The sequence below is a fragment of the Ictalurus furcatus genome, chromosome 4 (assembly GCF_023375685.1).
Source record: "Ictalurus furcatus strain D&B chromosome 4, Billie_1.0, whole genome shotgun sequence".
Classification (NCBI taxonomy): domain Eukaryota; kingdom Metazoa; phylum Chordata; class Actinopteri; order Siluriformes; family Ictaluridae; genus Ictalurus; species Ictalurus furcatus.
This window is the reverse complement of record NC_071258.1, coordinates 18096899-18111330: the sequence shown is the minus strand read 5'-3', so window position 1 is coordinate 18111330 and position 14432 is coordinate 18096899. Positions and strand designations below refer to the sequence as shown.

Genomic DNA, 14432 nt, shown 5'->3' with positions numbered 1-14432 from the left:
TTCTGGACATTTTACAGTTAAGCATAAATGTGGACTGCCTTCAATCAATTCGTGGAAGATGTCCTCCTCTACATTGGTGTCTGTGTCATCGAAGACTTGAAGAGCTGCAGTTGTTGCAAGCCCGAATTTGCTTTTAATTGATAAGTCATTTTATTAATGGCATGAACATTGTCATGTCACAGCAAACCAGTGACTACATTTCCCATCCTGCACAGCGGCCTACGAACATGGCTGCCATGGACTACACTTCCCACACATACATGTTCACCTTCTTTGGAATACTAATCACACACACCTGTTTCCAATCTCACACATACTCACACCACAGTATATAAGACACTGCTCAAACACCTTGACTTTGCATAGTATTGAGTTTAACTCACTTATCAAGCGGTTGTCCTTTGTTCTCGTTTCGTTTCATGATCTCTGACCTCGTTTATAGTTTCTCGATTCTGATTATTTATGCCTGTTTGCCGATCGCCTGACCTTTTGTATGTTTTTGGACCACGCTTTGGATTACTGATTTGGATTTGTCTGCCTTTGTCTCCTTTAATAAAACTGTTTAACTGCACTTGTATCCATCCTAATCTCCATTACGTGAGTATTGTGACAAACATAGACATTTAAATTTATTTGTTCATATTTAAATCAAACCTAAAAGGGGTCACGGGTTGTCCACTAATTGTAGGGTTGGCGGTTCGATTCCCGGCCCACATACTGAAGTGTCCTTGGGCAAGACACTGAACCCCAAGTTGCTCCCAATGGCAAGTTAGCGTCTTGCATGGCAGCTCAGACACAGTGTAAAGCGCGTTGGATAAAAGCACTATAAAAGTGCAGACCATTTACCAAAACATCCTGCAGGTTTCATAGTTTAATACATCGTTTTCAGTACAAAAAGAGCATTTATTTAACCAAGCTCCAAAAACGGCTCATTTGTATGTGGCAGGATTTGTGACATCACACGGGCAAATACATTTGCAAGACTTGGTGTAGCGACTACCAGAGGCAGTGAAAACAGTAGAGTGCACGTGATCCATAGCCGTGAGTGGTTACAATGAAGTCTTAACAGTAAAGGACAAAAAACTGATCGTTTCAGTCAGAGGGTCAGAGACAGAGTAGAAAAAGGTCATAAATGACTAAATTTTGTATGTTTTTTTTTTGTGCAAAAACTTGACTAATATTATAATTACACCTCAGGGAAGATAAAAAAAAAATCATGTCATAATCCCTTTAATACCTTATCAAGTACAAACAACACAGCTTTGAAACTTGGAGACAAGTCATGTAGACTTCTGATGTCAGCTTATGTCTCAAGCATAGTTGATACATGACCATCTACAGCGCATTTTTAAGCAGTAGCACAAGCTTACCTTCAGTGAGAAAGTCTTGGAATGTAAAATCATTTATCAATTTTTGTAGAAGTTTCTTGAACTTTCACCAACATGATGAAAAATGCTAGGGAAGAAAAATTCTAATTCTAACATTAGGCAATGTTAAAGATAGTCACACATTCCAAAGAAGAGTGTCAGTTGGCAAAGTCATTGCTTGGTCTTTACAGGGTCATTGCAGCTGCTCTTAGATACTCCATAAAAACACCTGTAAAATGGTTGGTGTCGTGAGACTTGCAATCAGCACTGCACATGCACGTTGACTGAAACGACCGGAAATATACTATATTTCAGCTATATGAATGTATGAAACGATAATTATACCATTCCTGTCATATTTTATTGCTGATGTAAAATGTTATTGACATGTGAGTTTGGCAGGCAGGTTTTGAGATTTCAGTTAGGATAAGGTTAGATTAGATTGGCTTTTGGTTTCGCTTAGGTCTAACCATGTCTTTCCATCAAGTCGGACAGGGGTGCAACACCCTTGCCATTCAGTTGGTAATGTTTGGCGGACCCGGTTCCCCCCGCAATACCAGAACACATCCGCTACCGCCCGGGTGCCGAAGACCAGGTCTGGTATAGGGATGTCACCATATGCTGGCAGTATACTAGAATTGTCTGTCGTGGAGTTATGTGACAGAAGCATGGGGATACGCAAATCCTCTGAGGGGAGGGTGAGGTTGCAGCGGGCTGACAGGTTACCGACGTCATAGGTGCCGAACGGGGAGCACACGCACAGGGGAAAGAGTGGGGGTAATTCCTGGTGGACGGACACAAAAGCAGCGTCATGCATTTGCAGCGGCTTAAACAAACACGAGGAACTAGCGTTCCACATCCAATCAGGACCATAGTCTATAGATAGGGATCCCAGTAAACAAACCGTGGGACACAGGAACTGCTCTGTATAGGGGGCAGAGAGACATTCGGCGATGTCGCCTAGGGGAAACATGAAATGTGGGCAGATGCCCAGTCATGACAGACCAGGCAGGAACGGTCCGTGACAGCGCGGGCAGTATGGAACATCCAGTTGAGATACAGGTTAGTCTGATCCTCAGTTAAAGGTATGTCAGCCGCAGACTTGGAGTAACGTTGCAATTTCATGAAGGCATTGGCGTGAATAAGTTGCACAGCTATGGGGACAGAAGCATGGTGAGAGAACAAAGAAGTCTCAGGTCCGCGGGTAACACAAGCGTCGACTGTACAACGAAAGGGGAGACGGGGCAAGGCACCAAAGGCATTCGAGGAGGCGGGGTGCGACTTGTTGAAGCAGCACCACCAACTCGTCGGGATCCCCGTGATCTTGAGGTGGCCTATGGTGAGGTTCAGGGAGTTGTAACCAGCGCCGTAGAAGGCCACATGTGGGCTACCCCAAAGCAATGGTGCCTGATAGGCGAGAGTAATCAGGGTCAAAGCACAAAATATTTTGCGGGAGTGAACAGTCGACAGGGTGGCCATATACTGGAGTGGGACCTCTGCTGCAGGTCGAGGGGGACCTTCTGGCCGAAAAACGCCATCAGGTCGGCTTTGATGACGTGACGCAATGCGACGTGCCTCGACGCTTTCGAGATTTTGGCTAAACATAGACAAGGAAAGAATGTCCTTTAGGCGTTCCGCCAGGCGTTCTGCTGGGTCATCGTCAAGGTCATCTGGTGAGATACGACCTACTCGTGCGTTTCTCTTGCATCTTTGGGGTGGTGCCGGTGTGGGTGTGGTAGGAGGGAGAAATGAGGTAGCAACAGGTGCCTCGGCCCTAGGTGACATGGTGCTTGTCGGGGTGTAGCTGCAGCCAGGGGTAGAGTCATGGGTATCCTCGTGTTTGTGGAAAGGTGCATAAACGAGTAAAAGAGCCATGGTTATTCCGGCTACCAGGACCACAGCCCATACTATAATGATTGCCTTGTCGCTGCTCATGAGTCTATATGGAGGGGCTGCTATCCGGGAGCCCGGCATGGTCATGTACCGGGGAAGGTCCTGCTGTGTTGTCCGAGAGTAGGGTCGGGGGACTCAATCCGCCCAAATCCGTGAAATCTATAGTCTCGTATGGTACAGATGACTGGACAAGCGGGTCGGCTAGACTTTGTACTATAGAGGCCAAATCAGCTGAGATAGAGTTCAAGTCTTCAACCTCTGTGGGGGGAATCGGTAGCGCTTCCTGGCTTACTGGTGTTTCCCCAGTACCTGATGGCCCAGCTGCTTCTCCAACTGTGGTGAGTTCGTCGCTCGACCAACCCTCACCGAGACTGGAGATGGGGCTAGGGGTCTGCCGGTCTGCCCGTCTTTTGGTCTGCGCCCTTGTACCTTGCGCCGGACTACGGTCCTCTTCAGTACCACTATCACTGTCCGTGCTGGAGTCGGTAGCCGAGTATTCAGGAGGCTGGGCCGGATGAGTCTTCCCTGATGTCGAGGGTTGCTCACCGGGGGGCAACGGTTGTTCGTCAGCTGACTCACGAAGCAGTGGCCCTTTGCAAATCCACCTCGGCTACAGTGGTTCAGGTGATACCAATGGGGTCGTCCCGCTACTTTTACCGCTGTTGGTGTGGCAGCCACCACTTCAAATGGCCCTTCCCTCCGTGGCTCTAGAGAGTTCTTTCTCTTGAAGACTCGGATCCAGACGTGGTCTCCCGGATCGATTTGCCTCACCCGGGGCCCTTCCTCGCCGTGGACCGCCTCTTGGACCTGCGAATACAAGTGTCTGTGGATTTGTGTGAGGGTGCGTATATAGCTTTTCATCTCACCCTCCAATTGTTCTAATGAGGGGCCCGTGTACGGGGCACGTGTAAATGCCATGGGCATCGGGCGCCCTGTCAACATTTCGTGGGGCGTAAGGTGCGTCACGCGGATAGTTTGGGAGCGCATTTTAAGCAGGGCTAGGGGTAAGGCCTGTACCCAGGTTAGTCGTGAGCTGTCACATATTTTTGCCAATTTACTCTTCAATATGCCGTTAGCCCGTTCTACCATACCTTGGGACTGAGGATGATATACACCGCCCAATTTGTGCTCAATCCCCAGTGCCTTGGTAATCAATTCAGTGGTCTGATTGACGAAGTGAGCGCCATTGTCAGAGCTCAGATAGTCTGGAATACCAAAACGTGGAATGACTTCTCGACAGAGAAACTTGGCTGCAGATTTAGCGTCTTCTCTAGAAGTGGCCGTAGCCTCTACCCATCTACTAAACCGATCCTCTACTACAAATATGTAGCATTTTGATTCCTTTCTATTTTCGGCCCCCATAGCCACATAGTCCATCATCAAATGTCTGAACGGACCCATTGGCGGCGGAATGTGCCCTAGAGGTGCGGTAAAATTCTTCCGCACATTATTTCTTATGCACGTTTCACAGTTATTGAGTGCCTGGTCCACCGCACTTGCCAAATACGGTGACCACCATTCTTGTCTTATTTTCCGGATCGTCTCTGCTCTGTTGGTATGGTCAAGACCGTGGGCGTCTTTTATCAGTAGCGGTAGGAGACTAGCAGGGGCCACACACATGCCATCAATGCTACGCCAAAGGCCAGTTCCCTTATCCTTTTTTGCCCCCCGTTTTATCCATGTAGAGAGTTCTGCTTCCCCGGATGTGTTTTGCACTTCCACTATTTGTGCTATGTTGTCCTCCATCGGGTGACGGACTGAGATCTCTTCTGGCTGCGTGAGCGCCATCATCTGGGCCGGTCCTACTGCAGCTTTCTTGGCGGCTTCGTCTGCCAACGCGTTTCCTTTAGTAATAAAAGAGCCATCTGTTTTATGTGCTTTACATTTGATAATAGCTACCACTGACGGTAAGTTCATGGCGTACAATAAGTCCGAGATCGCCTCTCCATGGGTCACAGTAGACCCATCGGCTCGTTGGAATCCCCTCTGTGCCCATATAGGACCAAATACATGGTATACCCCATGTGCATAGGCAGAGTCTGTGTACACATTGCATCGTCGTCCACTGCCCAGTTTACAAGCAGCTGTCAAGGCTTTTATCTCTGCCAGCTGGGCCGAGCACGGTTGCGGAAGGGAACACTCAAAACTACCCTAAACGCCGGGGGAGTTTTGTCTGCTTCTATCACGGCATACCCTGCCCGATTCCCTTCATTGGTACGGAAACAGGACCCATCTACAAAGAATGTGCGCTCCGCATTGTGTAAAGCATCAGTTTCTAAATCAGGCCGCGCTTTTAAGAATTTCTCAGACTCACTGACACATTCATGTGGTTCTCCATCCAGGGGCGTCATCATTTTTTCTGCTGGGTTAACCGTAGTGCACCTTTCTATAGTTAATTCAGGGGCCGAGAGTATGGAGTCATACCCTGTACATCGCGAATTTGTTATTACAAAATTCTGACTGGTCAAGAGTGCATGAAGAGCATGGGTTGTATACAGGGTGACCGGCTGCCCCATCGTAATTGAAGATGCCTTCTGGTATGCGAACGCTGCTGCCGCCAAAGAACGATAGCATAGTGGCATGCCTTTCTCTACGTTGTCAAGGGCTGTACTGTAGTAGGCTATAGCTTGTCTTCCCTTGCCTTGCTGTTGCTGGGTTAGTACGGCAGTCGCGTATCCTTTTCTTTCCGAAACATACAAATGAAATGGTTTTCTATAATCTGGATTAGCAAGGGCTGGTGCCGTGGCCAGCGCTGCCTTTATATCTATAAAGGCTGCGTCTCCTTCAGGTGTCCACTCCAACTTAGCATTCGGTTGCGTATGGTCTGCTGCTTTAATCATGTCTCGTAATGGTTGGACCCTCAAAGCAAACTCGCATACCCACGGACGACTAAATCCTGCCATTCCCAAAAAAGCCAACATCTGCCGTACTGTCTGCGGCCTAGGGGCCTTACTAATGGACTCCACATGTCTGGGAGCTATTGTGTGGCTTTCTCCCTCTAATATTCGACCGAGGTATTCTACTTTGGTTTTGCAAAACTGTAGTTTCTCCCGGCTGACTTTGTGGCCATTGTCTGCCAGTAGCCGTAATACTTTTAGCGAATCTTGTTGACATTCTTCCTCCGAGGAACTGCATATCAGGAGTTCGTCAACATATTGCAGGACCGTGCTCTGGCAGTCCAGGGTGGCCAAATCTTGGGCCAACACCTGGTTGAATATTGATGGACTCTCACAGTATCCTTGCGGTAGCCTCGTATAGGTGTACTGTTTCCCCTCATACGTGAAGGCGAATAGGTACCGCGATTCTGGATGCAAAGGCACACTGAAAAAGGCTGAGCACAAGTCAATGACTGTATACCACTTTGTTCCCTCTGGGATGTTCGTCAGCAATATGTGAGGGTCCGGTACTATGGGCGTTTCTGGCACTACTATCTGGTAGACGGCACGCAGATCGTGGACCAGCCTCCATTTGTTTGTACCTGGCTTTTTTACCGGAAAATAGGTGTGTTGCAAGGACTGCTGGTGGGAACAAGGACCCCTGCTTCCAGCAGTCCCTGTATGGTTGGCTTTATACCTTCCCTGGCCTGCACCGAAAGCGGATATTGTCGTTGATGGGGTAACTTTGCATTCTTCTTGACCTTTATTTGTGCTAGTCCTGCTGATTTTACTAGTCCTACGTCCGCTTCATGCTTGGTCCATAGTTGCTCGGGTATATCGTGCAGCAGATCCTGTGTAATGTCACTGCCCGGCTCCACTATAGCCATTTGCTTACTCTGTTCGTCCATCCTCCGGTGTATCTCCATACTTCCTGCAGCCGTCATGTCAATGGCTGCTATCGAGATGCGGATGTATTTCCCATCTGGTGATGTATGTAGATATTGGTTTTGAGTGGGTTTCCATTCCCTTACCTCCTTTGCTTGTTTCACCATGGGTCCCAAGTCTTTTGGCTCAAAACCGTGCGCCACCATAAGGGTGACGTGGGGAGCGGCTTCTTCTTCTTGGTACCAATTCATTATTCTGTCTGGGAGTTTAATCATTGCCGCCACTCCTTGAAGTCCACAGATCACATCCAGCATCTTGATGTTCATTCTCTGTCCTTGTTCCATTTCTTCCCATAATTGTGTGTAGTCCTGATCCTGCCCGCCTCTATCGTATTTGATGGTGCAGTGCAGTGGAACGCTCGCTTCCCTGTACTCTGGTCGCATATATTGGACCCACGGTTGCCATTCTTGATACTTTTTCCATAGTTCCGACTGATGTAAGTCTGGTATTTCCAACCAGTACACCTTGTCCACTTCCCGTATTGTTGGTTTTCCTTTAGGTACAATGAGGCACTGCATAGCCCTAACTTTTGGAAACGTGACCCACATGCCAGTTGCTACGCACCGTATTTGTGCCCCTAGTTTACACAAAGTGTCCCTTCCTAACAAGTTGACAGGTGCGTCTGGGGCATACAGAAGCGGGGCCTGAATTGTTACCCCATCCAATGTTAATTCCTGAGGCTCAGTAAATCGTAAGGTTTGTGTTTTCCCCGAGAAGCCCATTGTTTGTATTGCCTTACGTGAGAGGGGGAGCTGGGAGCCTTCTTTCCCGATGCTTGAATAGGTGGCCCCTGTATCGATCATGAAAGATGTGCTAAACATGTTTCCTATTTTTACCGTTATTGTGGGTTCCTGTTCGGGGTGAAGTGTGGTGGCATACTGCATCAGCTCCCCCGTTGGCTTCTCTGGGCTTCCTCAACTTTGGTTTGGTCCCTGTCCTACACTGGGGCCATACATATGGCCTCCCGGAGGTACCGGGACCTGGGGCTGCCAGGGCAGCTGTGTCCTACTGCCTTCAGGCATTGGTTGGGGAACTCTAGGTCCCAACACCTGCCCTCGCCTTTCAGCCCTGTCCACCCTTTCACCCCATGTTGGTCTGGAGAGGTGCGGGCAGTTCCTTCTCAAATGGCTAGGGTCCCCACACTCCCAGCATCCCTCAGTCTGGTTACCTCCTCGGGGCATGAACCTGCTCCTGCCATATCCTCTCCCCTTGTTCCAATATGGCTGTCCGGTATACACGGGGGGACCCATTGGATACGTCTGATCATAGGGGGTCGGGTGCATTATCACAGGCCCTTGCGTCACTTGCACTTGGGGATATCCCTGGGTGTCCACTCCCTTTGCTTCTACAGCTGTTGTGGGCTGTGCAGGCACCATCATAGCTGCTTGCTTGGCACTCTCTTTTCTTTTCTCTTTTTCCTCCTGTTTGGTCCTGGCTATTTCTCCAAGCTGTGCCTTGTATAATTGGGTCAAGAGGGTCTCTGCGGCATCCTTAGCCTCATTTTTCATCTTTCTATGCTGTTCTACGTGGTGCGTTACGTGTGCCATAAATGTATTCCATTCCATTGAACTTAGCCCTACCACTTCTTCCAGCTTCTTCTGTACCTCATCCGGTAGGGCTTTTTTCAACAGCATTTTGAACAGTCCTACACTCGCTACCGAGGAATCCCATTTCGCTCCCGTCTCGTCTCTCCATTTGTCTTGGAAACTTTGAACGAAGGCTAACACATTTTCGTCCTCTTTTAGCTTGATCACTTCTAGTCTCCCCGGGTCCATTTTAGCTGGATATTTTGCTCGAATAGCATCCCATATCGTCGTCCGCATTCCACCGAAAGGTACGGGATCTATCGTCGGGTCATCCAGTGAGTCGTCTAGACCGGCTGTTTTCAAGATCTCTTCAGTGCGTCCTTTTCCCACTGTTTGACATAAAATGGCTTTAATGTCTCCTACAGCCAGGTGTTGCCCTGCTGTTTTTTCTTCGAACTGCGTGATCCATTTCTGACCTCCTTCACACATGCTGGGTAACCTTTGTATTAATCCAGTCACATCCATGAAGTTCCATGGAGTGTACTGTAATGTTTTTCCCTTAACCATCAAGCGATATTGCGTTATTGATGAATCCCCTGGCTTGTTGCTCACGTGTTCCCCTCTGGCAGGATATGTGCGATATTTGAGTGGAGGTTTCAGGCTTTTCGGTCTCTCAGCTGCCTCCCTTTTTTATCCTCCTCTTCCTCTGATGTTTCTCCCTGGGTTCCTCCATACTCGTCCTTACCACTCCTGTCGTTTTCTGCCCCACTCTCTCGTCCGGTATTCCTTCTAATTTCTTCATCCGTCTCTGCTACTGGCCGAAACCGGTCCAACTTTTCCTCTCCCTCTACTGATACCTTTTGGCCTTCCTTCTGCTGGGCCATGGATCGGCTCAGCACCTGCTCCATTTCCCATAACTTCTTTAATTCTTCCATCTGCTGGGTCCTTAACCCTGTGACTACATCTGCTATTTGCTTAGACCGATCGGCCAGCTCCTCAATTCTATTCATTGTTCCTTCGTCATATATGATCACCTCTTCCATTCTCTTCATCCGATCTTCCATCTCCTCGTCATCTGGTCCCAGGTAGGGATTTATTATAACATCCCCTTCCAGTCTCACCTTCCTTCCTTTCCCTTTCATCCATCTTTTCTCCACCACTCGGTCCCATGCTCCATCCACAAAGTCCTGTCGTCCCTCACTTCTTCTGACTTCCTTTCCCCCTTGGTCCCCTTCCTTTTCTTCCCTTTCCTGCTGCCCCCTTTCCCCTCTTTTATTCTGAACACTAGGTTTCGGGGTGCTGGTAGGGCCCCCCCCATAACTCATTCCTGGCATAGGGGCGCCTTCGTTTTTCACTTCCTTTAGGTATCATTCCACTCTTTTCTTTTGTGCTTGTTCGTGTTGCTTCGCTTCCCGTAGATACTGCTCGCACCTGTCTTTTTGCTCTTGTTCCTCTTGTCTCCCTTGTTGGCTTCTGAGGTAATCCTCTACCATTTTCTGCCTTTCTTGGTCCTCAACGTTTGGCATGCTAAAGTCCATGCTCCACTCTTCTACACAGGTGGCTCCGTGTAAGTTCCTTCTACCTTCCGTTTTCTCAGCCACCATTTGTTCTCCTCAGGTTGGCGTAGTTTTCTTTTGCAGTCCTTTGAAAACTCTTTGCATTTCTACTTCCGCTTCTTCCCATTCCTCCTCTCCCTCTAATCGTGTTTCCAACAGCGGGTATATTCCCACCGGCGGGTTCTTTTTCCTTGGTTTTATCTCAGTTCTAAATTGGGGGTTGTATGTGGGCGGGGGTCCCCGTTCTCCCCGCTTTTCAGCTTGGGGCACCACGTCCCCTTTTTTGCTTTCTGCTTCTTCTTCAATCATGGATCTTTCTTTTTCCATCGTCTCCTGCACCTTTCTTGCTATCTCTTTCTCCATTCTTTCTTTTCTCTCCCTTTCATCCGCTTCCTCTCTCTCCTTCCAAGCCTTTTCTCAGTCTCTTCTTTCCCTTCCCTCCCGGTAAAACCAGTCTGCTATCTTTTCTTGTTTGACTTGTTTCTCTCTCGCCTTTTGTCCCATCTTTTGTTCTCCCCAGATGATAATTCGGTCCTTCATCTTTTGACACTCTTTTTCTTCAAACGTACCCGTCTTCGGCCATTTCCATAGTCCACACGTTTTCTCGTTCCATTTTTTGCAATAATGTCTAATATCTTGTTCATCCGTCTTATGCTTTTCCACAATAATGTCCAGCGCTGTCCTTCCCTTTTCCGTTTCAGCAGCCATACTAGGCAACCGAATGCGTTTCCCTTATCTAGCTGCTCCCGTTTTCACCCTCCTTTTATGCATCCTTTTCCTTTTTCCCCTTCCTCTTCGTCCTCTCGGCCCAGCTTTTTCTTTTGACTGTATGCTATAATGCTCACACGTTATTATACACTTTCACACATAACACATTTCATATTTTCTCCTGACTTTCCCTAATTCAAAAAACACTTTTATTTTTACTCACACACTCACCGGGTATTGTCCTACCCAGACCTGGGCCCAGGATTTATACCCCTCTAAGCAGACCTGGACTCACTCCAGCGGTATTAGGGGTCCCCACCAAGCAGTCACCACCCTTTACGTGGCCGGTATCTGGGGTTGTGAGGCCTCACCACCTGCCTCTATTGCAGACCTGAATCTATTAATTCAGCGGTATCGCAGGACTTTCACACATGCACCTCAAACACACATTTCACTTATTCTCTTTGTTACATTAAATCAAGCACTTTTCATGACACATCATCTTTTGCCTTTTCTCACTCACTTCCTTAAACTGTGTCCCAATTGTAGCACAGTATAGTTAAGCTGGGCTCTTTTGGAGACCAACTCTATCCTTCCTCCGTCCTGCGGGGCCTGACCCGAGCGACAGCAGAGTATCTAAGTCAGGACTTTGTTTAAACAGGTGCCTGTCATACCTTTTCCCTATACGGCCCTTTTTGCTGTCCCTCGGAACCGAACCCCACAACCCGGATTCAGGATATTCGGGTCTTAGCCCAGTCCCATCTGGGGTGCCAAAATGTGGAACAACTCTTTGTCCACTATGCAGTACAGATATAACACGAGTTAAGAGTTACTTCAGCAAAGATATACTCACGCTAATTTAGTTGAGTCTTCATTCAGGTTCAGGAAATACCACACAGAATCAGTGAGTGAGGAAAAGCAAAGGTCCAATTTTATTTAGCCCAAATACATGAGATCCAAACCGTTTGAGATATCCCAAAGAGTGATCTGACTAGCCTGGAGCGGGGCTCCCCTTTTATACAATTGTCCTATGAGCCTCCGCCCCTTGTTCTATTTCCAAATACCAATATGTCTAGCTATTTTTGCCTCCCGTTTCCCCTTATGTCCATATTTGTACAGGTTCCAACAACCCTTATGTTTCATCAGCACCCTATTTCAGCAACCCTTATAATCGTATTTTATCTATTTCCCTAACCCCTTAGGTTCCTTTTTTTAGCCTTTTCCCAATCCACTTAGATTCGACCCAGCCCGGTTTGGGTTTTTTAAAACCGTACTTCCTGTTTTGTTCATCACTTGGCTTCTGGTCGTAGGACAAAGAGGATCTCTGTTACTTCATCTTTGGATATTTTTCCACTAATTTGAACATGGGTGAATGTTTTAGATTATTTACTTTTGACTGTGACTGTCCATGTTTACTTATTCTTTTTCCCTATGTTGTTTTTCATACGTTCTTCTCCCTTACCTCCTGTGTGTATGTGCGTGTGTTTTTCATAGACCTATAGATAGCTCCCTGCTTTTGCCTTATTCCCTTCCTTTTTTGGTGGCCCATTTGCTACTTAGTGCTGCATGTTATTTTGGCTACTATTGACCAGGTGCACATGGTGAATGCCCTTCTTTACATGCCTCTCTTATGTCTATTGGTATGCAGCTCACAACGCGAGACTTGGTTTCCTATTCGCTGCCCTAGAGGGACTGGAGGGCTTTGATCTTAACACCAGATACCAGCTGTCTCACCTATTTGCAGACCTCGCTCTTTTGGTTGACGTCCTACGCACTCTGTCTACAACGTCTACCTTTCCTCCCCCTCTGCGATATCGGCTGAGCCCAGCTGCTACCCTTGTTGATGCCTCCACTCAGACGGGTCCTGTCGCCAACACGCCTTCTCTGTATTCTGCTGCTGATTATGAGGCAATGGATTCCCCCAGTACTGACTATTCTGATGACCCGCTGAGCCCAATTCCCTCACCAGGGCATACTCCTTACCATCCGTCTTTTTCTCCCTCCTATTCTCCTGCTAGTCCTTCTTATTCTCCTACTAGTCCCCCTTATTCCCAATAAATGCGGCAATATACTACTACCCTCCGTGTCCTGTGGTCATTCTCTTGCTTTTCTTTATTTAATGTGTTAAATTAATTACAGCAAGTGCTGTGACCGAGTCATTGTTATCAACCTTTCTGTTGAAAAAAATAGGGGCTACTTTTGTAATACTTTTTATTTGCTCACATGCTCCTAAAAACATTGCACAGTTTGCACACATCTATTTTTAGTTGGAAATGTGAGAGAAATACTCACACTGTCCAGCCCTGCTTCAAACACATGTTCATAACATGATAAGTGAACATGAACAGTTAATATCATACCTGGCAAGGAAATAAACGTTCAAAGCGCTTCTTCACAGCTGTTTCTTGCTGGGTTGGCTGATATTTTCTCTGTACTGTCTTAATTTAGAGTGTAACGCACTTCACGGAAATTCCTCACATAATATTAAGCTGCGCGCATGCAGGGGGCAAATTTAATTTTAAACAAGATATCGAATGTTTTTTAGTTCTGTTCACTTGCACTTAAACTGTCAGCGAATATTCGATAATAATGCACGACTGTATTAAAATATGAGACAAATTGCATTTCATGGCCATAATTTGCCAGCACCACAGGAAGTGGGGAAAATTAGATGCTGCATTATTTGCGTTGTTTTAACATGTTAAACATTAATCACATTAATTAACAAGTTACTTTTCCCCCGGCTAAAATTCTAAAATATAACAAAACCCAAGACGAGTGAGGAAACCTAAACATTTAAAATACTTTTAGAACCCTTACCTCAATTTGCCAGATAATTAGCTATCTAGCTAGCTGGCCTCGTGGCTCCTCTCGGTTCTCTGCCATATTATCTTAAAAGGAAACAATATTAGCAATCTGGCAGTTTTGGAAAACTTAGATATGTTATTAGAAATTTTGTGAAACTTAAATCAAATATTAAAATTGATAGAATTAAGTGGTTCAAAAAGTATTATGCTTACATTGCACAAAAATAGCCTACACTGAGACAGAAATGTGGTGTAAATGTGAAATTCATGCTTTTATGCACCACACGGAAAAAAGTAGACGTAACATGTCGAGACATACCACACAACTTCTTAATGTTTGAGAAAATGTGAGACATGATATAATATACTCACAGACATTATAATGACTTTAAAACACATTTTTATAGCGGTCAGTAATGTATAGTAGTTAAGGACAGTTTCAGATAGTTTGACGGGCTTCAAGTTAGCAACTACACAAACAACGACAAACAATCTGTTAAAATTAAAATTTGTCACTGTATCGGAAATAATTTAATTAACAGTCCATATATATAAATATATTTCCACACAGACAGTCTATCAAATGCAAACTTTTTTAAGTAGCTTTACTCACCAGTTGCTTTTTTTCATCCTCTGTGAAGTGAGAAAAATATGGCGTCTGGATAATTCTTCAGCAACAGAGCTACATAAATGCCCAGATGTTGGAAGTTACACTGGCAGGTGTTGATTACCTATAACTCTGTGATTTTACAGT

The 14432-nt window shown here is 46.5% G+C and overlaps 1 protein-coding gene and 1 pseudogene across 1 annotated transcript; both read right to left on the bottom strand.

Annotated features, from left to right (window-relative positions):
• Positions 1 to 3548: 3548 nt before the first annotated feature.
• On the bottom strand, positions 3549 to 5597 carry LOC128607202 (protein NYNRIN-like). Its single transcript, XM_053623891.1, has one exon. It carries the CDS (start codon positions 5175 to 5177, stop codon positions 3549 to 3551), a length of 1629 nt encoding a protein of 542 aa, XP_053479866.1. The 5' UTR covers positions 5178 to 5597.
• LOC128607200 (uncharacterized) lies at positions 5357 to 8161 on the bottom strand (annotated as a pseudogene).
• Positions 8162 to 14432: the final 6271 nt, after the last annotated feature.

Bases quoted from the DNA above. Each gene is read 5' to 3' on its own strand.
- LOC128607202 (XM_053623891.1), bottom strand. From the start codon at position 5,177: ATGAACTTACCGTCAGTGGTAGCTATTATCAAATGTAAAGCACATAAA.